The following is a 23709-nucleotide window of genomic DNA, read 5'->3' on the forward strand; positions in this document are numbered from 1 at the left end:
CCCAGAATTCCAATGGGCGGGGGAGACTGCAGGAACTATGGGATAGCTACCCACAGTGCAACGCTCCGGAAGTCGACACTAGCATCGGTACATGGATGCACACCGCCGAATTAATGTGCTTAGTGTGGCCGCATGCACTCGAGTTTACACAATCAGTTGCCTAAAATCGAACTCTGTAAATTCGGAGTAATCCCGTAGTGTAGACATACCCTCAGTGAGATAGAGGCAATCAGGTATAAATTAAAAAGATACTCAGAGCTCTGTAGAGCTACAGATTGTGAATCTGCTACACCATTGCATTACTCTGAATCTCTATTGCTGTAACTTAATAGAGTTTAAATAAATGGAATTACACTGGCATAAAACTGGTATAACACATTGGAGAATCCCATCTTTAATTTGAAAAAAAATTCCTTTTAGATTTAAGGTGACCATCAATGTCTATTAGAAAAATTCCAATCACAGACACAAAGACTTTTGATACCAGAGGTTAGGTAAATATAGACCCATCTTACTTCATTAATTGATGTTTATAAAACACTTGGGAGAACCATGGATGAAAACTACTATAGAAGGACAAAGTAGGAAATTAATCACAAGGTTTGGATTTGAATTCAGATACAGATTCTGATCCAACTCTGAATTTTCCCAACATATTTTGTGTCCTGAAGTATGGAACCACATCTGGATCTAGAACCAAATTTACCTCAAGTTTGGGAGGATTTGGATCTGGTGTTCCAGTGCAGATTTGTGTCTATTACCATTCAGCCATGGAATGGTCCACTTCTGCCTGTTCAGGAAAGCTGATCTTCTGTTTGAAGGCTTATTTGATTTGTACACTTTCTATTGCTGTTTGTATAGTGTAAAGCACTTTGACCATATGTTGCATGAAAGGCACTAGATAAAATGAAGGTGAAAGTAGAAGGGCTGTAGCCAGCTGTAAATCTTTGCACATGGCAGCAGGGAGCACTTCTACAAGACTGATGCTGAAGTGCAGTTGACAGAATATACTGGTTTCAGGACTAACTGGATTATCCAGAGTGCATGTCCCATTAGTACAAACAGAAAATGTTTTTATCAAATGGTTACTCCCTTCCCTCTTGTTCTTCCTGAATGCTCACGGCAAATTAGGTAGTTTAGCAAGCAAGTTAAAGAAACAGAAACTTGCATCTGTATGAAAGATAAAGAGGTTAAGGATTCGCTCGCATGCGCACACACACACACACACACACCCCAGACAGATCACAGAGCAGGGAAAATGTCATCTCAGTTTTGATTGAGAGATTGGATTCTCAACCTGGGGTCATGAACAGATCTGGGAGGCACATAACTCCTCTCTGTTTTATGGCTAGTTGGGAGGTTGATCCTGAAACCTTTTCCTGTTGTAATACAGGATCACTGTATGGAAAAGGCTGAGAACCAGAGATGTGTAGAGTCATCAGAGCCCTGCACAGACACAAGCATGGGGGTAATGAGTGTTACACTAAATGACCCAGGTATTGGTCTCTTTCAGCTCTAACAATTCTTTGTCTCTATTAACACCAGGGTTACAAATAATGGCGGTTTGGGGGTTGCTGGGAAGAAAAAATAAAGAAGCTGTTGGAAGGATAATGTCATTCCTTCAGCTAGGGGTGATTATTGCACGGCAGCACATCCTTGAAATCCGAGCCTTTGAATATCTCTGCTCTTTCACACTCTCTCTCTTGCTGGTTTAAGGAACTTAATTTCCTTTTGCTGCCATAGCGACAGACAAACAACCTCTGATCACAATAAAAAGGATGGTTGTGTTTCACAAATCCCTAGATGTACCAAAGCAACCAGAACAGAAGGAACAACAAGTGCACAGAACAGGCAGGAGAAAAGTAACTTGACTCCACTTAGAACTGTGAAGGAGACTGAGGACTCCGGAAACCCAGGGAGGCTTTTTTGCTATTCGGAGCTGCACATTAAGGAAGAGCTGATCTATAAATTATCATATTTCATAACAAAGATCTTGTTTACAAAGCTCTCTTGCAGACTGCTCTGATAACAAGTTTACAGTTTTAGAGGCAAGATGAAAGGTCACTAAGGAAAAATGCCCAATCTCTCCCTATTAAGCCGTGGTACTGGACAGGTGGTCAAAAAAACCCAGGAGAAATTGGAGGTGCACTTTGAACCAGAGGTGAGTCCTGGTTACAAAAATGCAGCAAACAAACCATTATGGATTGTATGGTTATTTTCTGTTCTGTGATTTTAACTAATATTGAAATAACTGTTAACGAGACAGAATTTTTTTCAGTGATATCTTATTTGTTGTTGATATTAATATGCCTTAGTAACCTAAGAAGTATGTATGCCTGCTGTAATTAAAACTGGAGAATCCTGAACCAGAATGCTTGGCAAGCAAGTTAAAGAAACAGAAACTTGCACTGAGAAATCCAGAGAAAGAAACCTAAAGAAATAGATTCTTTAGGGAATATCCTTATTGTTTGTTTTTGTTTTCTTGTTGAATATTAGACTAATCGGTTACTAGGCATACATGTCAATTCTGGGATATGCACGGAGTTGTTCTGAATCAGAATCATATAGCTGAAGTTTACTGTGCTGCTTTTAAATAATATTTTGTTTAGCTTACAGAAATTGCGCAGTCCAAAGCAATTTTACAGCAGCTAAAATCATGGATTCACTTTGCTAAAAATATATACATTAAAGTTATAGTTAAAACAGTGAATTCCTATCACCGATCTTATGCCACTTGGACTTCAGAATTACCTTAGTGTGACCAACTACAAATCAGAAAAATATTTTTTTAAGGAGTGTGGGTCATAATCTAATTTCAGTTACACTGGGGTAATTCCACTGAAAGCAGTTGAGTTACTCAAGGTTTGCACCAGTGTAATGGAAATCAAAATCTGTCCCAAATTCTCATCTCATCTCCTTTACATCAGCACAATTCCATTTACATCAGTAAATTTGGACCAGAGTGTAGGAGGGGAGAATTGGCCTTGTTTGTATGTTAAGTCATCTTACTAGCATGGGATCAGAGCCCCATTGTGCTAGACATTCAGAATGCTAGACACACAAAATGCTAAAACAGCCCATGCCCCAAAGAAATGATGTTATTATTTTAATGATAATACAGAAAGGGAAGGCATTAAGAACATAAATAGATAATGAATTGCAATTGTTTTTAATTACTGGTAAGGTAGTTTTTACATTTCAAAACCATTAATTTACTACTGGAAAAAAAACTGTTTTGGTATAAGAAACTGCCTTCTCATCCTAATGGATTTGGAGTTCTGATCTAGTAAAATTAACATAGTTCACAATATGGTTTTAACCAGATTCTCATTTTGGAGCATCTTTAAAAAATGAGATGGTATGTTATATTAAGGATCAATGTGAACACTGACTTTAGAATTTAGGATTATCAACTGATACCCATCACCTTTCTTAGCACAATAAGTACTCTGCTATAAATATCACTGTTTAAGGTATGTAAACGCTCTAAGAAAAAACTTTTTGTGCTGAATCATAGAAAGTAGAGATGAAAAAGTGATAATAATTCATCCAGCCCAAGCTCCTTGCCAATACAGGATAGTCCTCTACATTTGCTAGGGTTAGCGTCTAATCTGGTATGAAATATCTGAAGCTATGGATTACCATTGCTTGAGCCCATTCCACAGCCCACTAGATCTGTTGGTCATAAGAACATAGGAACAGTCATACTGGGTCAGATCAAAGGTCCATCCAGCCCAGTATCCTGTCTTCCGACAGTGGCCAATGCCAGATGCCCCAGAGGGAATGAACAGAACAGATAATCATCAAGTGATCCATCCCCAGTTGCCCATTCCCAGCTTCTGGCAAACAGAGGCTAGGGACAGTAATAGCCATTGATGGACCTATCTTCCATTAAATTATCTAGTTCTTTTTTGAACCCTGTTATAGTCTTGGCCTTCACAACACGCTCTGGCAAGGAGTTCCACAGGTTGACTGTGCATTGTGTGACCTGTGCGTTGTTTGTATTAAACCTGCTGCCTCTTAATTTAATTTGGTGACCCCTAGTTCTTGTGTTATGAGGAGTAAATAATACTACTTTATTTACTTTCTCCATGATTTTATAGACCTCTATCATATCCCTTCTTAGTTGTCTCTTTTCTAAGGTAAAAAGTCCCAATCTTACTAATCTCTCTTCATACGGAAGCTGTTCCATACCCCTAATCATTTTTGTTGCCCTTTTCTGAACCTTTTCCAATTCCAATATATCTTTTTTGAGATGGGATGACCACATCTGCACACAGTATTCAAGATGTGGGCGTACCATGGATTAATACAGCGGCAATATGATATTTTCTGTCTTATTATCTATTCTTTTCTTAATGATTCCCAACATTCTGTTAACTTTTTTGACGGCTGCTGCACATTGGGTGGATGTTTTCAGAGAACTATCCATAATGACTTAAAGATCGCTCTCTTGAGTGGTAACAGCTAATTTAGACCCCATCATTTCATATGTATAGTTGGGATTATGTTTTCCAATGTGAAGGACTTTGCATTTATCAACACTGAATTTCATCTGCCATTTTGTTGTCCAGTCACCCAGTTTTGAGAGATCCCTTTATAGCTCTTTGCAGTCTGCTTTGTATTTAATTAGTAGTTTTGTATCATCTGCAAATTTTGCCACCTCACTGTTTACCCCTTCTTCGAGATCATTTATGAATATGTTGAACAGCACTGGTCCCAGTACAGACCCCTGGGGGACACCACTATTTACCTCTCTCCATTCTGAAAACTGACCGTTTATTCCTAACCTTTATTTCCTATCTTTTAACCAGTTACCAATCCATGAGAGGACCTTCCCTCCTATCCCATGACATCTTACTTTGCTTAAAAGCCTTTGGGTGAGGAACCTTGTCAAAGAGTTTCTGAAAATCTAAATACACTATATCCACTGGATCCCCCTTGTCCACATGCTTGTTGAGCCCTCAAAGAATTCTAGTAGATTGGTGAGGCATGATTCCCCTTTACAAAAAACATGTTGACTCTTCCTCAACAAATTATGTTCATCTATGTGTCTGACAATTCTGTTCTTTACTATGATTTCAACCAATTTGCTGGTACTGAAGTCAGGCTTACTGGCCTGTAATTGCCAGGATCACCTCTGGAGCCATTTTTAAAATTGGCATCACATTAACTATCCTCCAGTCATTTGGTACAGAAGCTGATTTAAATGATAGGTTACAGATCACAGTTAGTAGTTCTGAAATAATTCAGATGTGAAATTGCAGAACTCTTGGGTGAATACCATGTATTCCTGGTGATTTATTATTGTTTAATTTATCAATTTGTTCCAAAACCTCCTCTAATGACACCTCAATCTGGGACAGTTCCTCAGATTTGTCACCTAAAGATTTGTCCTAAAATAAGTGTCATAAAATGTTCCCACACATTTCGAAAGGGAAATTTCTATTAACTTTTCATCTACAAAAGACTGAGCTTTGGTCCTCAAATCCTCATACAGGCAATGAGAAGTCAATGAAAGTGCTCACTAACGTCAGTGATAGTCCAGCCCCAGTAAAGCCTGGTCTATGCTTGCAGCGGTGTGTAGAGCATGTGTAGCTACACACGGCAGTGAAAGGCTCCAGCAGCAAGGAGACAGCAGGACACCACGCTGCTAAAAATAACAGTGTAGACGTGGGAGGCACTGCTTGGGCATGTAGAGAGCTGTGTAGGGTATATGTCCTGGGGGTTCAGGCATATAGGGCACTCTATTCTACTCTACTTGCCTAAGCTCTGACTCACTGTCTGCATTGCTATTTATACCCAAACTAGCTGGGCGTGCAGTGTCTGTACACTACACATTGCCGTAAGTGTATAGGTACCTTAAGAATAGAGTAAAACCTTAGCAAACAATTCAGTGTTCACATTGGGTCAAATCTAAATTCACTAAGTAAGGCCAGAGTGGTGTAAGCATATAAGCAAAGAATAATTTCCTGTGTATCTGGTAAGCCACATACTCTCAACCGCAGGCTGAGAAAGATCATTTCCCCCTGCAAAGTCTATCCTCTGTTTTGATTTTTTCCATGCTAGGACTATCTGAACTGGAAGTCTCATGAAGGTTATTGCCATGTCAGCAGATTACTGAATGACAGGCAGCTTATGAAGGGCTGCTGGGATCTGTATCTTCCTAAAACCTACAGCACAAAAACTGGTGCGCTGGTTCTCTACTCTGAAGATTTAGCAGAGCCATCATGGAAACAAAGAGGACGGAGGAGTGGCCAGCAAGGCCTCAGACACAGAAGGAATAAGCTACAGATTGAATTGCACACGCTCCAAGATTTGACAAGAGCCATTTTGGCATACGGCGGCAGACAGGTAAGAGCGCACAGGATGGTTCTTTCACTACCAGAATTGAGACTGCGCGAGATCTCTTAAAATGCTAATCCTGCTCTTCTGGACTTGAACACCAGGGGATTTGGGAGTCCTGATAATGTATTTTTTTACTGAAGAAAGCAAGCTCCAAATTAGATAAAACCTGATTCTGTATTCAAGCAAACACACAAGCAACATCTTGTTCTTCTCCTCTTCCCTTTAAGCACTTTCTGGTATATTTACATATGGGTTGCAATTTTACGTGCTCCAGTTTTGAGGGCTTAAAAGGGGCTTAAGTGATCGCTAGGCCCTGTGTGGGCCCTCTATACAGGGTGAATCTCACCCTTCTATAACTCAATATAGAAGGCAGCGGTAGCCCTTTCCCTGCAGCCAACATGGGGTGAAATCCTTGCTCCATTAAAGTCAACTGGAGTTTTGCCATTGGACTTCAATGGAGACAGGATTTCACTCCTGGGGTTGGTCCCAAACAGCCTTGGTGAGGGTCAAGTCTCCCCTGTTTATATAAAAGTGGGGAAATTTTCATGCTAAAATGACATTTTTCATCCTTGACCACAAAAAGAAAGTGTTGCTCATCTGTCAGCCAGCCATTGTCATGCCACATGATCATAATCACATAAACTCTTACGTTTCCCAAGCTATGGTATAAATCTCACACTATTATATGATATTATTTTATACTCTACTTGTCACTAAGCTCCACCCATACTCATGACATGATTCTTTCTATGTTGTAGTAACTAAAACCCTACTTCAAAGGGGAAAACATGGAGTGAGATTTTTAAGAAGACAAAGACATAGCATCTAACCACAACAAAACACATGATGGTGTGAGGTACCATATAGTTGTTGCTGCCACTTGTCTGGGAAGACTTGCATAACTCTATCTTGGCTCCACTGCTCATGAAGTAATGAGCTCATCCCAGATTTGTAGCAATTTTTTTTACAACATCCCTCATCACCACATATTCCATATATATACACACACAAAATGATCTGTATATGGAGAGATGTGTGTGTATGACAGTAAGTCCTCAAATTTAACTCACATCTGATGTATTACTTTGCTGATGACACAGCTTCTTAGTAAGTGAAGGTGAATATCAAACATCAGGGATCGTCACCCAACATCATGTATTCTCATACTGTCTGTCAAATACATAAATATCATTATAAGAAGAGTCAGAGCTGACTAAATGTTTTAAGAGCCAAGCCCATGCAGTGGTTGTGCATTTCACTGTCATATATTCTGCTATAAAGATCAGTGTCAGAGACTGAAAGTTTCATATATGGGGTTCGATTGTGCCCGTGGGCACCCAAGGCACGGGCAGTGAAGGCAAAAAGAGCCTGTCCTCTACATCTGTGCCCCCGCTCAGGGACCGACACCATCCTGGTCTGTGCACTCCTGACATGAGACATGAACTATGACTCTATTACATGGTTGCCCACTTAATACATGCTGGGCCAGAGCAGCATCTGGTGCAGCTGTGAGAGTTCTGTGAAAATAGGACTTTGTGCCATCTTTGTGGTTCCCTGATCCTGGGGTCACCAAAGGACTGCTCAGCCCCGGAATAACTTAATGCAGGTTGGGGCTGTTGCAAGTTGCACTTGGCTGCCGGTGGCCCCAAGGGGTCATTCTAGCAGCTGAAAACTGCTGGAGTGAAGGAGCTCTCTAGCCATGGCCTCTTTCCCCCGCCTATTCCCATTAAACCCTAGTCTGGCTCTATACCATCAGGGCCTTCCCCTCTAGTGGGAGAATCCTCAGGAGGCCTATTAAACTGGCTTTGCACCCCTTTCTGCTGCTGGGTGCAAACAGGCCAGAGTGGGGCGAGGGATCTAGTTCACAATTCGTTTAATAAAAAGTGTCAGTAGACAATGCTGCAGAAGTGCATTTTTAGGGAGACAGGAATGATGTGTGGGTGGAGGCTTGTTGAACAGATTTTGGAAGGGTGCCCTGAGTGTCAAGAATGGTGGGGAGGAAAAAGAAGAGACAGCACCTTGCAGGGCCAGTTCTATACATTCCATCTACCATCAGTAATAACAGCACAGAATCCAGCCTTCATAATGGTTACCACACTGATGTTAAGAAGTGTTGAGTTCTCGCTTCTCCTTCTAAAAAGTCAATGGGATCTGCAGGTATTCCGCACTTCTGAAAAAGATCAAGCTCTGATTAGTAAATATTTCCTGCAAAACAGCATCAGAAGGCAGCATTTAATCCTTAGTTGGGAAATGAAATACTTAAGAGAACTACTTCTCCAAGAAGATTATGTCACTGCATTTACCTAGCCGGTGTGTCAGACCCAGTATCCTCAAGTTCTTCTTCTGAGCCCTTTCCTCCCTGATTTTCAGTCTACCCACAGATTTATTGACTTTTGTTTTATAATAACTTGTACCTTTTAATAACATGAACTTAGTGCTAATGGAAAGGTGGCAACTGGACAGCACTGAAAAACATAATTCGCTGTGTATCTGCAAATCAAGCACATGTTGGTCAGTGAAAGCTTCCTCACACCACTCCATTGCCACTAATATCCCTCAACATTGTTGTCAAGCAACCAGGGCCGGTGCAAGGAAGTTTCACGCCCTAGGCGAAACTTCCACCTTGCGCCCCCCCAGCCCTGCGGCAGCTCCCCGGCCCCCCTCTTCCCTGAGGTGCCTCCCCCACTCCTGCCCTGAGGCGCCCTCCCTCCCCCCATGGCAGCTTCCCCCCGGGGGAGCCGTGCAGCAGCTCCCCACCCCAGCTCACCTCTGCTCCGCCTCCTCCTCGAGCACGCCGCCCCCTTTCTAATTCTCCTCCCCTCTCAGACTTGTGGCGCCAAACAGCTGATTGGCGCCACAAGCCTGGGAGGCGGGAGAAGTGAAGCAGTGACTGTGCGCTCGGGGTGGGAGTGTAGGAACGCTGTAAAAAAAAATGGGGGTACCGCTTTTTGGCGCCCCCAAATCTTGGTGCCCTAGGCAACTGCCTAGTTTGCCTTAATGGTCGCACCAGCCCTGCAAGCAACCAGGAGCAAGAGGGTAAGGACAGGCCTCTGGAGGTGAATGACAGAAGTCCTTGGAGCACTCACAAAGCAAGACACAAATGAGTGTGTATAGGCCATACATAAGGGGCCAGAGTCTTGTCTTCAGCCTTTCTGTGCCTGTGGCCTACCCCACTGTTTATTATTGTTTGTATTAGGTAGCACCTAGAAGCCCCAACCAAAATCAGGGCCCAGCTCTGCCAGGCACTGTACAAACCCAAACTGAGACTGTCTCTGCCCCAAAAATCTTCCAGTCTAAACAGTCAAGACAGAGAGAAAGGAAGTGTTATTGTCATTTTATACAGATGAGGAACAGATGGCCCAGAAAGGCCAAGTGGCTTGCCCAAGGTCACACAGGGAGTCAGTGGCAGAGCTGGGCATTAAACCCAGACCTCCCAAGTCCCAATCCAGTGCCTTAAGCACAAATCCAATCTTTCCCTCCAGTTTATAGTCAGAGTCGCGCCAGCAGCTCAGGAGGAAGCAGGAGGGAACTCACAGAAGTTCTAGTATCATTTGTGGCAACTCAGGCGCCCCATCCCCAAACACACACCAGCCCAGGAATTCTCCCAAAATTCCATGGGACCCATGGCCACTGGCTTTATAGACTCCAACAAGCACCTCACGGCAGTTATGGTGAGGATAGTCATGAACAGGAAAGATCACTGCCACTAACCATTCAGCCATGAGATTTTCATGGTTAGAACAGCTAGAAACTTCTCAGTTGCAAAATTAAATCTGAGATTATTAGCCTTGCCATTTAAAGGATCTCCTGCTCCTGCTCCCCATCCCTCTTCCCCCCAAAAAGTCAATGCCGGGGCTTGCAGGGTAGCTCTGGAGAGAGTAGTGTTTAGTGTTCACTCTTATTCCAAGCTCGAACAGTCTGCTGTGTCTGTCAACAATTATGTAAATGATCTACTGTACACTAGGTACTGTACACTAGGGGGGGGAGGGATAGCTCAGTGGTTTGAGCATTGGCTTGCTAAACCCAGGGTTGTGAGTTCAATCCTTCAAGGGGCCACTTACGGATCTGGGGCAAAATCAGTACTTGGTCCTGCTAGTGAAGGCAGGGAGTTGGACTCAATGACCTTTCAAGGTCCCTTCCAGTTCTAGGAGATAGGATAGGATAGGATAGGATACTGGACCAAGAACACCAATTCATTTCACACACACAACTGAATAGCCATCAGTTAGTAGCAACTTTCAGTCACTATCTTTCTGATCCAGATTCAAACCAGCAACCTACATGTGGGGAGATCCATTTACCAGTATCATGACTGCCATCCAGTCCACTATTACATTCCATTTTAAATCTATAGCTACCACAAATATACAACAAATGTGTACAGCCATTCCAATGTTAACGTAATTATAATGTACAAAGAGAAAAAAGTGTAGGCTCCAAATTATTAATCGCATTTTGCAAAAAATGTTTAGTTGCTTCAATAGTTGCCTCATGGACGTCTAGAATTTGTTTTTGACAAATCCTGCTTTATTAATTATCTGAATTGCAGTAGCATTTACAGTCTGTATTCCCATTGTAAAGGCACTGTACAAACACATGATAAAAGCACAGTTCCTGCCCCCCAAAGACTGTATGCTCGTATAATCTAGTTTTATATAACAGGTATTTAAGAAATTGTCATTTTCACTATATGCAACACACATGCACATAGTCTCTAAAAAGCCAAAACGCCAAAGCTTTATAACTTAAGTAAGTAAAACTTTAGGAGACACCTCAAATACTTCAGCTCTACCGCAGTAGCAAAGTGTAAATAGTAAGAACAATTATTTAAACAATTTGTCTGAGTAAAATATTAAAATGATCTCAGATACAAAGAATTCTGTACAAAATACGTTCAGAACCCTGGAAATAATCCCAAGTAATGACCCCTCCAACCCCAAATTTACAGTTAAAATATTAATCCAACTTCTCTGCTTATGATATGAGAATTTAACTTTAGATATAAGAGTGCATACTGATGATCCCAATTAAATATTTGGAAAAGTCCCAAGAAATTCAACCCATGCATATTCAGGAATGAACATTTTGCACACTCCTAATTATGGGACTGGTTGTTTTTTTTTTAAAATTACTTCAGTAGCAGCATTTATGTCAGAAGAACAGCCCTATCTCAGCTCCATCACATCAGAGTGAAGATATCCTTTAGGGATCAAAAGTGAGCTCTTTAAAAGAGACAGCCTTCAATAAATCTTCTGAACCAGCATCTGAACTAATGAGGAAGACCTCAGTCCAATCGAGGTAGCTCTTGCCTAATGCATCCAGCATTTTGGAATAGATTAAACTGGTTGTAATGGTCTGTGATATAGCTTTCCCTTTAAAAACCCTAGGATACCATTAATAAATATTGGCCATCCCACAAGGAATCCACACTTCTGGAGTCAAGGCAAAACATCTGAAATGAAATCACTGCCTACTGTGTCATCATGATCTACATCAGTGAAGCCAGGCACGACATTCAAAGATTAAAAGAAGAGAAAACGAATACTGCTGTGACCAAACACGTGAAATCGTGTGCTGACTGCCGCAAACAATTAGAATTGAGCAGAGATATTTTCAGGCATTTGCAAATCATGTGGCCACAGGAGGTCCGAGGAAATGGGGCTGGGATTAACCCATTATGCTATCTTCAGCCATAACAACGCTCTGCTATTGAAACAGAGTTATGAGCCATCCTAGTTGTAAAAATTGCTAATTTTTGTAACTACCCTTGAGACAGATTTAATTTTTTTCTGTTGTAAATTAAGGAGCCAGCCAGCATCTTGTGGTTAATGCTTTGCTCTATAATATGGGAGACATGGGTAAAATCTTTCCTTCACCAAACCAGCAAGAGATAAGAACAGTGTGGAGGCCACATGTTTAGTCCCTTTGAGGAAGGGGGCACCTCATATCAGTCTGCCACAATCCTTCTGGACAACGTAAGAGTGGTGTTGAAGGAGACAGCACTGTTGGACTCCAAAGGGAGGTCCATCCTGCTCTCTTTATCCAGAAGGTAGGTCACCAAAAAAGTAGAGTTTGGGAGCAGTGTTTGTGGGTGGTTAATAGTTGTCCTCAGAGCTCTAGGAGCACGTGGAGAATTCCTGTGCAAACTGAATCAGGCAGAGCAGGGACTTAAACCTGGATCTCCCACATCCCAGGTGAGTGCCCTCAAACATCACGTTACTGGCTATTCTGGGGTCTCCCAACTGACATGTTTTCACAAAAAGTTTTGGTTTTGATGAACTGGCATTTTCCAACAAAAAACATTTCATCAAGACATTCCCAACCAGCACTTACTATAAGTAGGGCCCTACCAAATTCACAGCCATGAAAAATGGGTCAAGGACCGTGAAATCTGGTCTTTTGTGTGCTTTCACCCTATACTATACAGATTTCATGGGGGAGACCACCATTTCTCAAATTGGGGGTCCTGACCCAAAACGGAGTTGCCGGGGAGTCACAAGGTTATTTTAGGGGAGTTACAGTATTGCCACCCTCACTTCTGCACTGCCTTCAGAGCTGGGTGGCTGGAGAGGGGCAATACCATACCATGCCACCCTTACTTCTGCATTGCTGCCTGCAGAGCTGGGCGGCCAGAGAGTGGTGGCTACTGCACAGGCAGCAGCACAGAAGTAAGGGTGGCAATACCATATCATGCCATCCTTACTTCTGCGCTGCTGCTGGCGGCAGCTCTGCCTTCAGAGCTAGGCTCCTGGCCAGCAGCCACCGCTCTCAGCAGCAGCACAGAAGTAAAAGTAGCAGTAGCACAACTTCCCCTACATAAACCTTACATAAACCCCCAACACACACACACACACACACAACTCCTTGTTGGGTCAGGACCCCTACAATTACAACACTGTGAAATTTCAAAATGCTACAAGTGAGGTTCTAGCCTGCAGATGCATTTAGTTTATTTAGCCTGGAGGTAGAGCTGTGCAAGGGAGCAGTTTCCAAAGGGAGAGTTAGACTGTTTTTTCTCTCTCTTTAATCGGAAACTTTCCCTGTGTTCAGTAAAAGCTAAGTTCACATTTTCAACAATTCATACACGCAGGTGCCTCAGTTTCCACATGCCCAACACAGGACCTGACTTCAACTGGAGTTGTGGGTGAAAGTCGGACTCTAAGTGCATCAAGAAGGGCCTTCAATTTGAAACACTCAAAATTAGTGGATGCTTGAAAATTTAGGCTTAAATATGTTATTAAGCGAGGCAACTGGGCGTGGTGTGATTCTTCAATACAAAACAGGTCCTATTTGGAAAAAAAAATCTTGGTAGAAGAAATTTACTGACGCCAGAAATGCCTACACAAGTAGTCAATGAGAAAAGTGTAAACGGGGACCTAGGAGTAGAGTGATTACATACAGTAACTGGCTGTGGCACCAAAGAAAATGGACGAGTCTCAACATGCCTGCTGCTATTATATGAAGCACGGTGGCAATTTTCATTAACAGGGCACTCTGTACATGCTAATAATTCAGCTCAACGGAATCTAAGTCAACTAGAAACTGAGGCTAACTGGCAAATTTTGCTATAGCACTATTAGATGTCAATTCTTCTGAATTAGAACCCAACCCTGCCTCCCTGAAGCTAATGGGAATTTTAACATAGCCTTTAAATGGGAGCAGGATCAAGGTTCTAGTTGTCTCTCTCCTTTCTAGGCTCCTGTCACAGTTTTACAGTCTTCCAGATCTGACAGACTGGTTCCTTGCAATTTAGGATTGTCAAGAGACACAAAGCTCTAGGGAGCTCACATACAAACTTGTCATACCTCATCCCTCCAACACAAAAATAATATTCCACATCTATGGTGATGCTTTAGAGGAAGCTGAAGATTCCTGTATCCCATAGTTACATCTGCCACACCCGTGAATAGCAGCAGCATATTGTATTTTAATCCATTCAATTATCACCCTATATCCTGAGCTCTTACACTGAAGTTATGGGCCCCTTAAGTCATTTCCCTCTCATGCTGCCCTTCCCCTCTCATCCCCGCTCCCAACATTGCACTTGCCCTTTGCAGAGTTATTATAATTTCCTGTATTTACTTTCCATTTCTTTCTTCCAATAGAAAAAATTTTTCTTATAAAACCCAAGTACTGTATCCTCCTGATGGCTTAACGGGAAAGACACGTTTCTGGATATTTTTAATTTGCCCACCCTAGTGGCATCTGAATGGTGGATTTGTTAAAGCTTTAAAATAAGATTAGAAAACGGTGATTTAGTTTACTTTAATGTAAATGATAAATCCATTAAATAATTATATTCTAAAATATATAAACGTGAGTGGAATCCAGCTTTATTTAAGTCAATGGGAGTTTTGCCATTGACTTCAACAGGACCAGGATTTCATCCTTAATGTTACTGAGATTAATATGTACAGTAGAACCTCAGAGTTACAAACAGCTCAGGAATGGAAGTTGTTCATAACTCTGAAATGTTCATAACTCTGAACAAGACGTAATGGTTGTCCTTTCAAAAGTTTGCAACTGAACACTGACTTAATACAGCTTTGAAACTTTACTATGCAGAAGAAAAATGCTACTTTCCCTTTTTTTTTCAGTAGTTTACATTTAACACACTACTGTACTGTAATTGCTTGCTTTCTTTCTTTCTTTCTTTTTGTTTTTGTCTCGGTCTCTGCTGCTACCTGATTGCACACTTCTGCTTCCAAATGCGGTGTGTGGTTGACTGGTCAGTTCATAACTCTGGTGTTCATAACTCTGAGGGTCTAGTGTATCTGTTATAGAACTGCTTTTCTCTCCCAAGTGTGTCACTGAGTTGCTCCTCTGTTTTGAGCACTTTCACTCCTGCTGGCTGTGATGTGCAGGATCCAAGTCTTTCTAGCTGAAGAAGAGTGACAGGTCTCCCTTTGGTGGAATGTCTCAATGCTACTTCTAACTAGCCAGAAAAGTTACTGTAGGGCAGTATGAAGAGCTCCTTCCCTGCCTAATCAGGGACTAAGTGTGATGCCTCCTAGGGATTCTGTAGGCCTGCAATTCATAGTATCATGCTTGCAAGGAACAAAAAGTTCTCAGAATCATTTCCAGGGCATGTGAAGCATCACTTTGCAGTGTGGTGTCAAAACATCATAATACAATATCACAATCTTTGAAAGCAACTTCGCTACACTGAGCCATAGCACAAGGACACCAAGTCCCAGCATCACAGCATAAACTTTACAAACATTACGAGAGTGGAGTTTATCCCATCTGACTAGTCTAGATAGGTGCACAACCCAACAAAAGAGAATTAAACCTGGGTTTCCCACATGGCAGCATATAGTGCAGCTTGGTCTCTGGTCTAGACCCATCAAGACGCTTTTAAACAATCAGTATCTAATTCTATTGAACAGTGTGGTCTCATTTAAATTTAAACTAAGTCTGCATTTCGGGACTTTAACAAAGGTATTTGTTTCAACCATTCTTACACTTTGTTTTAACTAGATTTGATTGGAAAATACAGTAGTTCTTGAAGCCCAGTGAGTTGGTTGCATTAATGGTATTAATGAGAGCTCTGATAAAATTATACAGCATCAGAAAGCTGACTAAACTTTTTCAAGCTTCAGCATCCTGTCAGGGTTTGGGTTTGGTTGGGAATTTCAGTTAAGGTCCAGATCAATTTTTTCTCATTTTCCACATGGGTAGAGAGATTTAAAAAAAAAAAATCCATGGCCTGGTCCTGCTCTCGATAAAATCAGCTGGAGCATAGCCATGAACATCAAAAGTAGTAGGAGTAAGTCCCTGATGTCCAGAGTAGAACATTTATTTTCTTGACAGATTATCTTTATCCTTCGCTGGTATTTAATTTTAGCTGAAGATCTGAATTGTTCCCTTGGGGTTTTTTTTGGCAATTTCCAGACTCGCACTCCCAACCTGTTTGCTTTAAACTCACCATCATGTGATTTCCCCATCATAGTCTACTGTCTTGAGATGCCTGTTCTACTATGCCTGCAGGCAACTTGAGGGTTTTTTTCCCCTGAGTTATTGATTAGAATCTGTTAACGTCAACTCACCAGCTGCAGTGAGAAACAAAATTTAAAGCAACTGAAGTCTTGCCATGCATATTATTGCTGCAGAAGGATCAGAAAGGGACAGCTTGGCATCCACACCTCCATTTCCTGAAAAAGCCGGATAACCAGATTGACCGACAGATTCGCCCAGGCTATTCAGCCAAGAGGTACCTCTTCAGACTCTCTCAGACCTGGGATCCTAGCATTATATACAGGCTCCAGTGTGCAGGTCAGTAGAACCTAAAGTTATGCAAGGTTTGTGCAACTATTTCTAAGCTAACATTTGGGCGATTGTGTGTTACAAGTGGAATTAAAAGACCAAGCCCTTTCTTGATGATAAACAGAAGGAATAGACTTCAATTCTAGATGCCTAATCCAATTTCCTTTGAAATCAATGGAAAGACACATAGATTTCAACAAGATTTGCATTGGACCCCCTTGTTATGTTTACTTAATGTTTATGAAAGCTACAGTATTGAATACTAGAATCTGATATGCTCATAATTTAAATACAAGTGAGATGTAACATGGAAAAGATCCACGTTCTGTACTTACTGATGTGGAAGTTTCCCTTCTCAAACTCTCCAAATCTATCAAAACGGAGGTGGGCCCAAACTGCAAAATTTGTATCCTGAGTCAGACCTAAACTTCAACACCCCCAAATTTGGGGGTGTTGGTTTAGTCCACTATAGCAACAGAGGATAATCACAAAGTTTGGATCTGGATTCAAATGTAACCGGACTTCAGGGGAGTTCAGCTCTGAGGTTTTGGTTTGGGCCAATCTCTAACTTTCAGCATCTTCCACAGATGAAGGTTTATTCATGGTCCATATGTATTTTTAATTCTTCAGTCTGTACACAATTGAATAACCTGCAAACTACAGGTAATATATGGCGTAGTTTACAATCTGAGCCAATATACTGTACTAGACACATTCCTGTCAATATCAGAACTGGTTGAAATTTTTTTTTTTGAAAAATGAATATTCATGAAAATGTTCAATTTTGTTAAATAAGGCCATGTTTTTATTTCCATTTTTCAAACTTTATTTTTCAACATTATTGGAAATTTAAAAAATTATCTTTTCCAGTTTTTATTTTATTGGGTTTTTTCCCCCTTTCCTTTCTCCCTCCCCCTTTTCAGTGAGAGAACAAAAAGAAAATGAGAATGGAGGGCGGGGGGAAGGGAAAGCCAAATTGAAAACAGAAAAAATTAGAAGTTTCACAACCAAAATTGTTGAATAGACAGAAACTCATCCTTTTCAAAACCCATGGAAGAAAAATGGCTTCAAGATTTTTCAGTATTTCCTCTTCCCTCCATTTTTCAATTAGGTCTAGCCAATACATGTAACATTCTCTCCTGTCTTATCTCAAGTAACATATCTTTGCTTTGCAATATATGCTTTCCAGGATATATCAGGGACCCTTTATTGCTTCAGGAGAATTCCCTAAACACACCAAATCACAGAATAGGACAACAGGACCTGTCAGCTGTACCCAAAAAATATCACCTCCTGCCTGTGTTCCCATCTTTCTGGGCTGAGCTAAGCCAACACCTCCATCCAGGTATAATAGCAGGTATTATTTTTTAATAGAAAAAAATCCACCCTGGGTAAGATTTAATATTTGATTCAGTGTTTATGCCTGTGGGCAGATCATGTGCATAATAAAGTCTTCTTTGAAGGAATGTATTATTACTAAGTTATCATCTTACGAGATAGCTCTCAATAAGGAAACATTTCATAGAAAAGGTGTACTTCAAAAATTAGTAAGGGAATGTTTGGGATTAGAACAAAACCTATTGAACCCTTCAGTGAGCTCTCCAGATAAGATAAAAGAGTGAGTAAGCAGTACAGCTAAGGGCAAGGAACGAGGATCTACACATATACAATCCTCTGTTAAAGTTAAAGGAGTTGTGCACTTATAGTTTACATCCTTAGGTTTCTACTTCATGCCATTATTCCTGCACCACAACCACAAACTGCAAACACAAGAACCCAGCATTTCTCTGCTTAGCATGTCCTTCATTTTACAGTAGGTGTAGAAAAGCGCCATGATAGTGCTCTTTCTTCCATAGCACTGCCTCCAAGGTGATCTGTGATGCTGCTGGCCCCACTCAGACATGACCAATGCCTCCAAAACTCATTTAGGTCTGATCCCAAGAGGCGCTATAGTTCCCTCAACTCCCATCGCAGGCAATGGGGGCTGAGAACCTCAGCACGTCACTGGAGGTGCTGAGAACATTTCAGGGGTAACCCTGTACTCTGCCTGCTCATGCACTGGCCCAGCCATTCCCTGGTTTGTGCACAATGGTCACCCTCAGCTCTGGAGCCAGGACTGACAATTCCATAAATGTAAACATCTTTTTGTAAGAAGCGGATTTTTGAAGTGAATGTAGTGCTTCAAAAGGGTGCACGCACCAAGAGCGGAGTGCTGCCTTTATCCACAGGAACAGCGAGAGCAGCAGCAGAGCAAGCTTCGCCACAGACCCGTCAGGTACATTTGGTTGTGTGAATACTTGTCCACTGGAAACTGGGCTACCAAGTCATTTTACATAGGTGACTGAACAGCCCTCAGACGGTAAGGACTCATTACTGAACGGTCTGGATTCAAACCCAGTGACCTAGGTGAAAAGCTCTGCATCCCATTACCAGCCTTCCCAGCTCTCCTTTAGCCTATGTAATGGATGCCTTCGCATTACAGGTCTGTCTCATCTTCCGCTGGGGTTACGTTCTGCAGTCAGTGCGTAAAGCGAAAATCGCATATAGTCAAAATTACATTGAGTGTAATGGCGGGCAGAATCGCCCGCACGACAGACAAGGCCGGCTCTGGCGCACTGAAAGTCGTCGTCGAAACAAACAAAAAACCAGGCAGGTACAGAATTTAAATTGTTATTTTTCTCTCTTTGTTTTGTTTTTGCCGGCCGCGTAAAGCTGAATTCGCGCATGTTAAATCCGCGTAAGATGCGACAGACCTGTACTCCCATCTGGAGGTCACAATGGGTGTGTTTACACTGTAGCTGGGAGTAACCCTCCCAGCCCAGGTAGACAGATTCACACTAGCAGGGCTTGAGGTAGCATACTAAAAATGGAGACATGGCTGCACCAGTGGAGGCTCAGGGCTAGGCACCCGAGCTAGACCCAGGAGGTTGAACAGGTCTGAGCTCGGATGGCTAGCCCAAGCCTCTGCTGGTGCAGAAACACCCTCACAGCTATTTGGAGTGTGCTAGCTCGAACCCTGCTAGCACAACTCTGTCTGCCCACACTGGGAGGCATGCTCCCTGCTGCAGTGTAGACATACCTACTGTCCTCTATATGGGGCTATCCATGAAGATCACTCAAGAACCACACAGCTGGTTCCAAATGCAGCTAGCTGCCTGCCTGCTTGGGGATGTTAGCTGAAACGAGCACATCATACCAAGAGCCACGCCCTGGCCTCTGCTCCAGGAATACAAAACATCTACATAGCTGCTGGTCCTGTACCATCTCTCTACCTAGTCCCCAGCACAGGAGGTATAAATGGGGTATTGATATACCTTGGTGATTCCTGACGGCCAGAGTGAACCCTCGGAGAGTGGGCAGCTGGGCACAGGTTTGATACATCCCAGGATCTAGCCCCAGTTCGCCAATGACTGCACTGATTTCCTATGTGTTTCCACTACAAAAATAGATCAGTGTCAGAAGCCCCTATAGCTCAGTCAAAATCCCCTTCAAAAAAGCCACACAAGAGGTGTCTGGGAGAGAGTGGGAACTGTCACAGGTCCCCGTGCTGAGTTACCCTCTAATTGTTTCGCGGGGGTAGGCAGGAGTTTGTCTAGCCTCCCCAACTGGGGGATCTGCTGCAGGCCCTGTGGTTTCACTTTGCTTCTCAATCCCCTGCTGCTTTCTCTGCACAACTCTAGGCTTAGACAGTTACTGCTCCTGGAGCCTCCCTTTAAGGAGGTGAGGTTTCCGCTACATGGAAGAAGCTCCCCTCAGAAAAGTTATACTGTACAGCCTCAGGCTACATGAACTCTGAGTGGATTCCCCTTGGGGTTGGAAGGAGGGAAATGGCGTGTACCTTTCCCTTTCTGATACAAGGATGCTGGAGCCCATGAAGCCTGCTACATGGAAAGGGTGGGATGGTACTGTTTAGTAACCCAGCTCCCTTCCCTTCCGTGCAATAAAAGCATATGTGGATCCTTCTAGGCCAGCCCAGCCCACAGTTTGAGCCCTGGCTATCAGAGAGATCTCCATATTCCTTATACACCAGCAGGAAAAGCAGAGACCATGAGATGTACTCTAACCAGCAGTCATTAGATTTGGACATCTAAGAAAGATTGTTCCTCAGCAGAGGAACCCCTGATCCAACAAAGCCAGAATAATCATTTCAGGGCATGGTGTCAGTCTCTCATCTCCTCTCAAGCTTTTGCTTGCAGGGGGGTGACATACAGGGCCGGCTCCAGGCACCAGCAAAGGAAGTAGGTGCCTGGGGCGGCCAATAGAAAGGGGTGGCACGACCGTCTGTTATTGGGGTGGCACGTCCAGGTCTTCAGCGGCAATTCGGCAACAGGTCCTTCACTCCGTCTTCCTCTTCGGCGGCACTTCGGTGGCAGCTCAATCGGGTTTTTCCTTTTTTTCTTTTCTTTTTTTTTTCTTCACCGCTTGGGGCGGCAAAAAAGCTGGAGCCAGCCCTGTATACACAGTTTGTTCTGTGCGGAGTAATAATAAATAAACCACCCACCCTTTATATTGCACCAGTTCCGTTGCTTTCTGTCTGTTGACTGGTCAGTGCATTGTTTCAGTAATTTTGAATTTGCCCCCAAGGATTATGTGAAGGAAGCATTATGAATCTAAAACAAATTAAATATACTTCCAGTGCAGCCAGACTGCTTCAAGGAGCTACATGAGCAAATCCAAATCAGTGTGTACCTCGTCTGTTGGGCCCACGGAAAGCTATTACAATGGGCCAACAGTTACGAAGCAACCAAGACTACTCTGCTCTTTCTCCCCTGCGAGGCAGCAGGTGGCCACTGGAGGGTGTGGGAAGGAGGGAAGGGCTGCTAAGCACATAGAGAGGCTAGGAATAGGAAAGGGTCCCAGTGTTCCTGGCCACACCGCAGCTGCAGGGCAAGATGTGAGAAGAAGTGAACCCCCAACTCCTCCATAGCAACAGACATGACTCAAACATTGCAGGGAGCAGCTCAGGGGACACATTTTCAATTCATAATAAAAGGCACAGTTTTTTTCTTAACGCATTCATCCTCGGAAACCACAAGTGGCCTCCGGGCACAGGTTGGCTGTGACTGCTCTAAAACATTACTGAAAGATTTGTTAACTTTGCAGAAGACATGTGTTGATGCAAACCCTTTGCTAATAAGAAAATTCCAACAGAATAAATGTACTGAACAGACCATAATGCTGCTGAAAAATTTGTTGCAAGCCAAGGCCTTGCTGACCACAGAGCAGGCTTGGAGCATGCAGCTGTCAAAGTAGTAGTGGAAACCCAATATAAAATATAGTACAAGGAAAATCCCCTGTACAATGAACCTCTTCCACATCTGCCTGAGGCTTGAAAGTTAATTTCCATAGTAATTTCCTTTTCAACTTGATGTTGCTTTGCTCTTGGTTCAATGAATACCTCCCCTGTTTAGTACCGTCCCTGCTAGGATACAGGATGTGAATTATTAATGCAGGTTGCATTCAAGTTACGTTTCAATCCTTTCTTCAGGATGCATAGTTTTAATTTCCAAAGCACTGGGAAACACCCTAAAGAAATCCAATCATTGAAGTGAACCCCCACTTTCTTGAATATAGTATCAATTCTGAGACACATTGTGATTCACCTGTTCCCAGGTACATGGGAGAGCACGCAAGGAGCTTTCTCCTCTTTTCATGCCCTGTAGAAGGGCCGCTCACAATTGCAGTCCCTGAGCTCAGGTGGCCGTGGCCCTACCCTCCTCCATATCAGCCCGTTCCTAAAGGATGGTTCAACCTGCATTAATCACATGTCCCCAGGCCATTCAGGAAAGGAGCATGTCCCTGTGGCACAACCTGGCCCGGCTCTCCTGCTGGGGTGGTACAGCTCCCAACGGGGATCAGTGGCTAAATGCCACAATTTGGCCCTAAATAACTAGAACCTCTCTGAAGTGTAATAGTTCACTTTGTGATCCAGTCCTGACACACCTGTCTTGCAGGCCAAAGTTACTCAGCTCAGAAGGAGGCCGAGAACAGAGAAAACCGGGTGGAAGGAGATGAAGTAGAAACACGTGGCCGGAGAAGAGCTCGAGTACCTGTTCGGGTTTCAGTGAGAAGATTGAGTCTAGAACTCAGACCTCCACCTGCAAAGGAGGCCACCTGGAGTCAGAATGCAGCATGCACAAAGGTCCCACAGGTACCACTTCTTCATTATCAAAGATGATCTCGGTCTTCATACAGAGCAGAATCCCCTCAGTTCCCCTTGATGCTGTACTACCAGGGTGGTTATTCTTACAGCAAAGTTTTGCAAGTATGAGCTCTGGCTTCAACATGCAGCAGATACTTGTTGCATATGATAGCTGGACATACACAAATCTTTAACCGTCCCAAGACCCCACCTCCTCCTGAGACCCTCCCTTCCCCCATCTCCCACAGTGCTGATGTGTTTTTTGTTAGTCTCTCTCCTCCGGTTGTTGTTGTTTAATAAAATAATTGTTTTGGTTTGAAAGCAATCTTTATTCCATTTCGAAAGCAAAGAGAGCCCTACAAAGCAACAGGCAATTTTCCTAAACCTTCACAGTGCATCATCTGCACCAATCACAATCACCTCCTAGAATTACAAGCTCTGCACTCCTGAGAATAGCAACAAATATTAGTGGCTTTCAGCTTCAAATTGCTGCAGTTAGGGAAGCCCATTTGTGCAAAGCCATCCACAATGTCACACACGTTGCCCAGAGTCACAGTCTTTCGGAGCAGGATGTGATTAATGGCCCTGCACACTTCCATCAACATGAGTCCAACGGTCGACTTTCCCACTCCGAACTGGTTAGCGACCAATCGGTAGCAGTCTGGAGTAGCAGCTTCCACAGTGCAATCAGTACGTGCTTCTCCAATGACAGGGCAGATCTCATTCTCGTGTCCTTGCGCCGCAGGGCTGAAGCGTGCTCATTACACAGTCCCATGAATGTGGCTTTCCTCATCTGAAAGTTCTGCAGCCACTGCTCGTCATCCCAGACGTGCATGACAATGTGATCCCATGACTCAGTGCTTGTTTCCCGAGCCCAAAAGTGGCGTTCCACTGTGGTCAGCACCTCAATGAATGCCACAAGAAATCTCGTGTCATAGCTACTACGCGTGGTG

The 23709-nt window shown here is 43.0% G+C and overlaps 1 protein-coding gene across 3 annotated transcripts in view; it reads left to right on the plus strand.

The window, feature by feature from the left end:
- Positions 1–1818: 1818 nt before the first annotated feature.
- Positions 1819–23709, plus strand: part of KIAA2012 (KIAA2012 ortholog) — an 86271-nt gene continuing 64380 nt past the window's right edge. For all 3 annotated transcript variants that reach the window (XM_034786434.1, XM_034786436.1, XM_034786435.1), the window contains exons 1-5: positions 1819–2161; positions 6070–6354; positions 16461–16623; positions 17804–17959; positions 22569–22765. In XM_034786434.1, the coding sequence (XP_034642325.1) occupies positions 2075–2161; positions 6070–6354; positions 16461–16623; positions 17804–17959; positions 22569–22765 (888 nt within the window). In that variant the 5' untranslated portion in view covers positions 1819–2074. The remainder of the gene's footprint in view (positions 2162–6069; positions 6355–16460; positions 16624–17803; positions 17960–22568; positions 22766–23709) is intronic.

The sequence above is a fragment of the Trachemys scripta genome, chromosome 11 (genome assembly GCF_013100865.1).
Source record: "Trachemys scripta elegans isolate TJP31775 chromosome 11, CAS_Tse_1.0, whole genome shotgun sequence".
Lineage (NCBI taxonomy): Eukaryota > Metazoa > Chordata > Testudines > Emydidae > Trachemys > Trachemys scripta.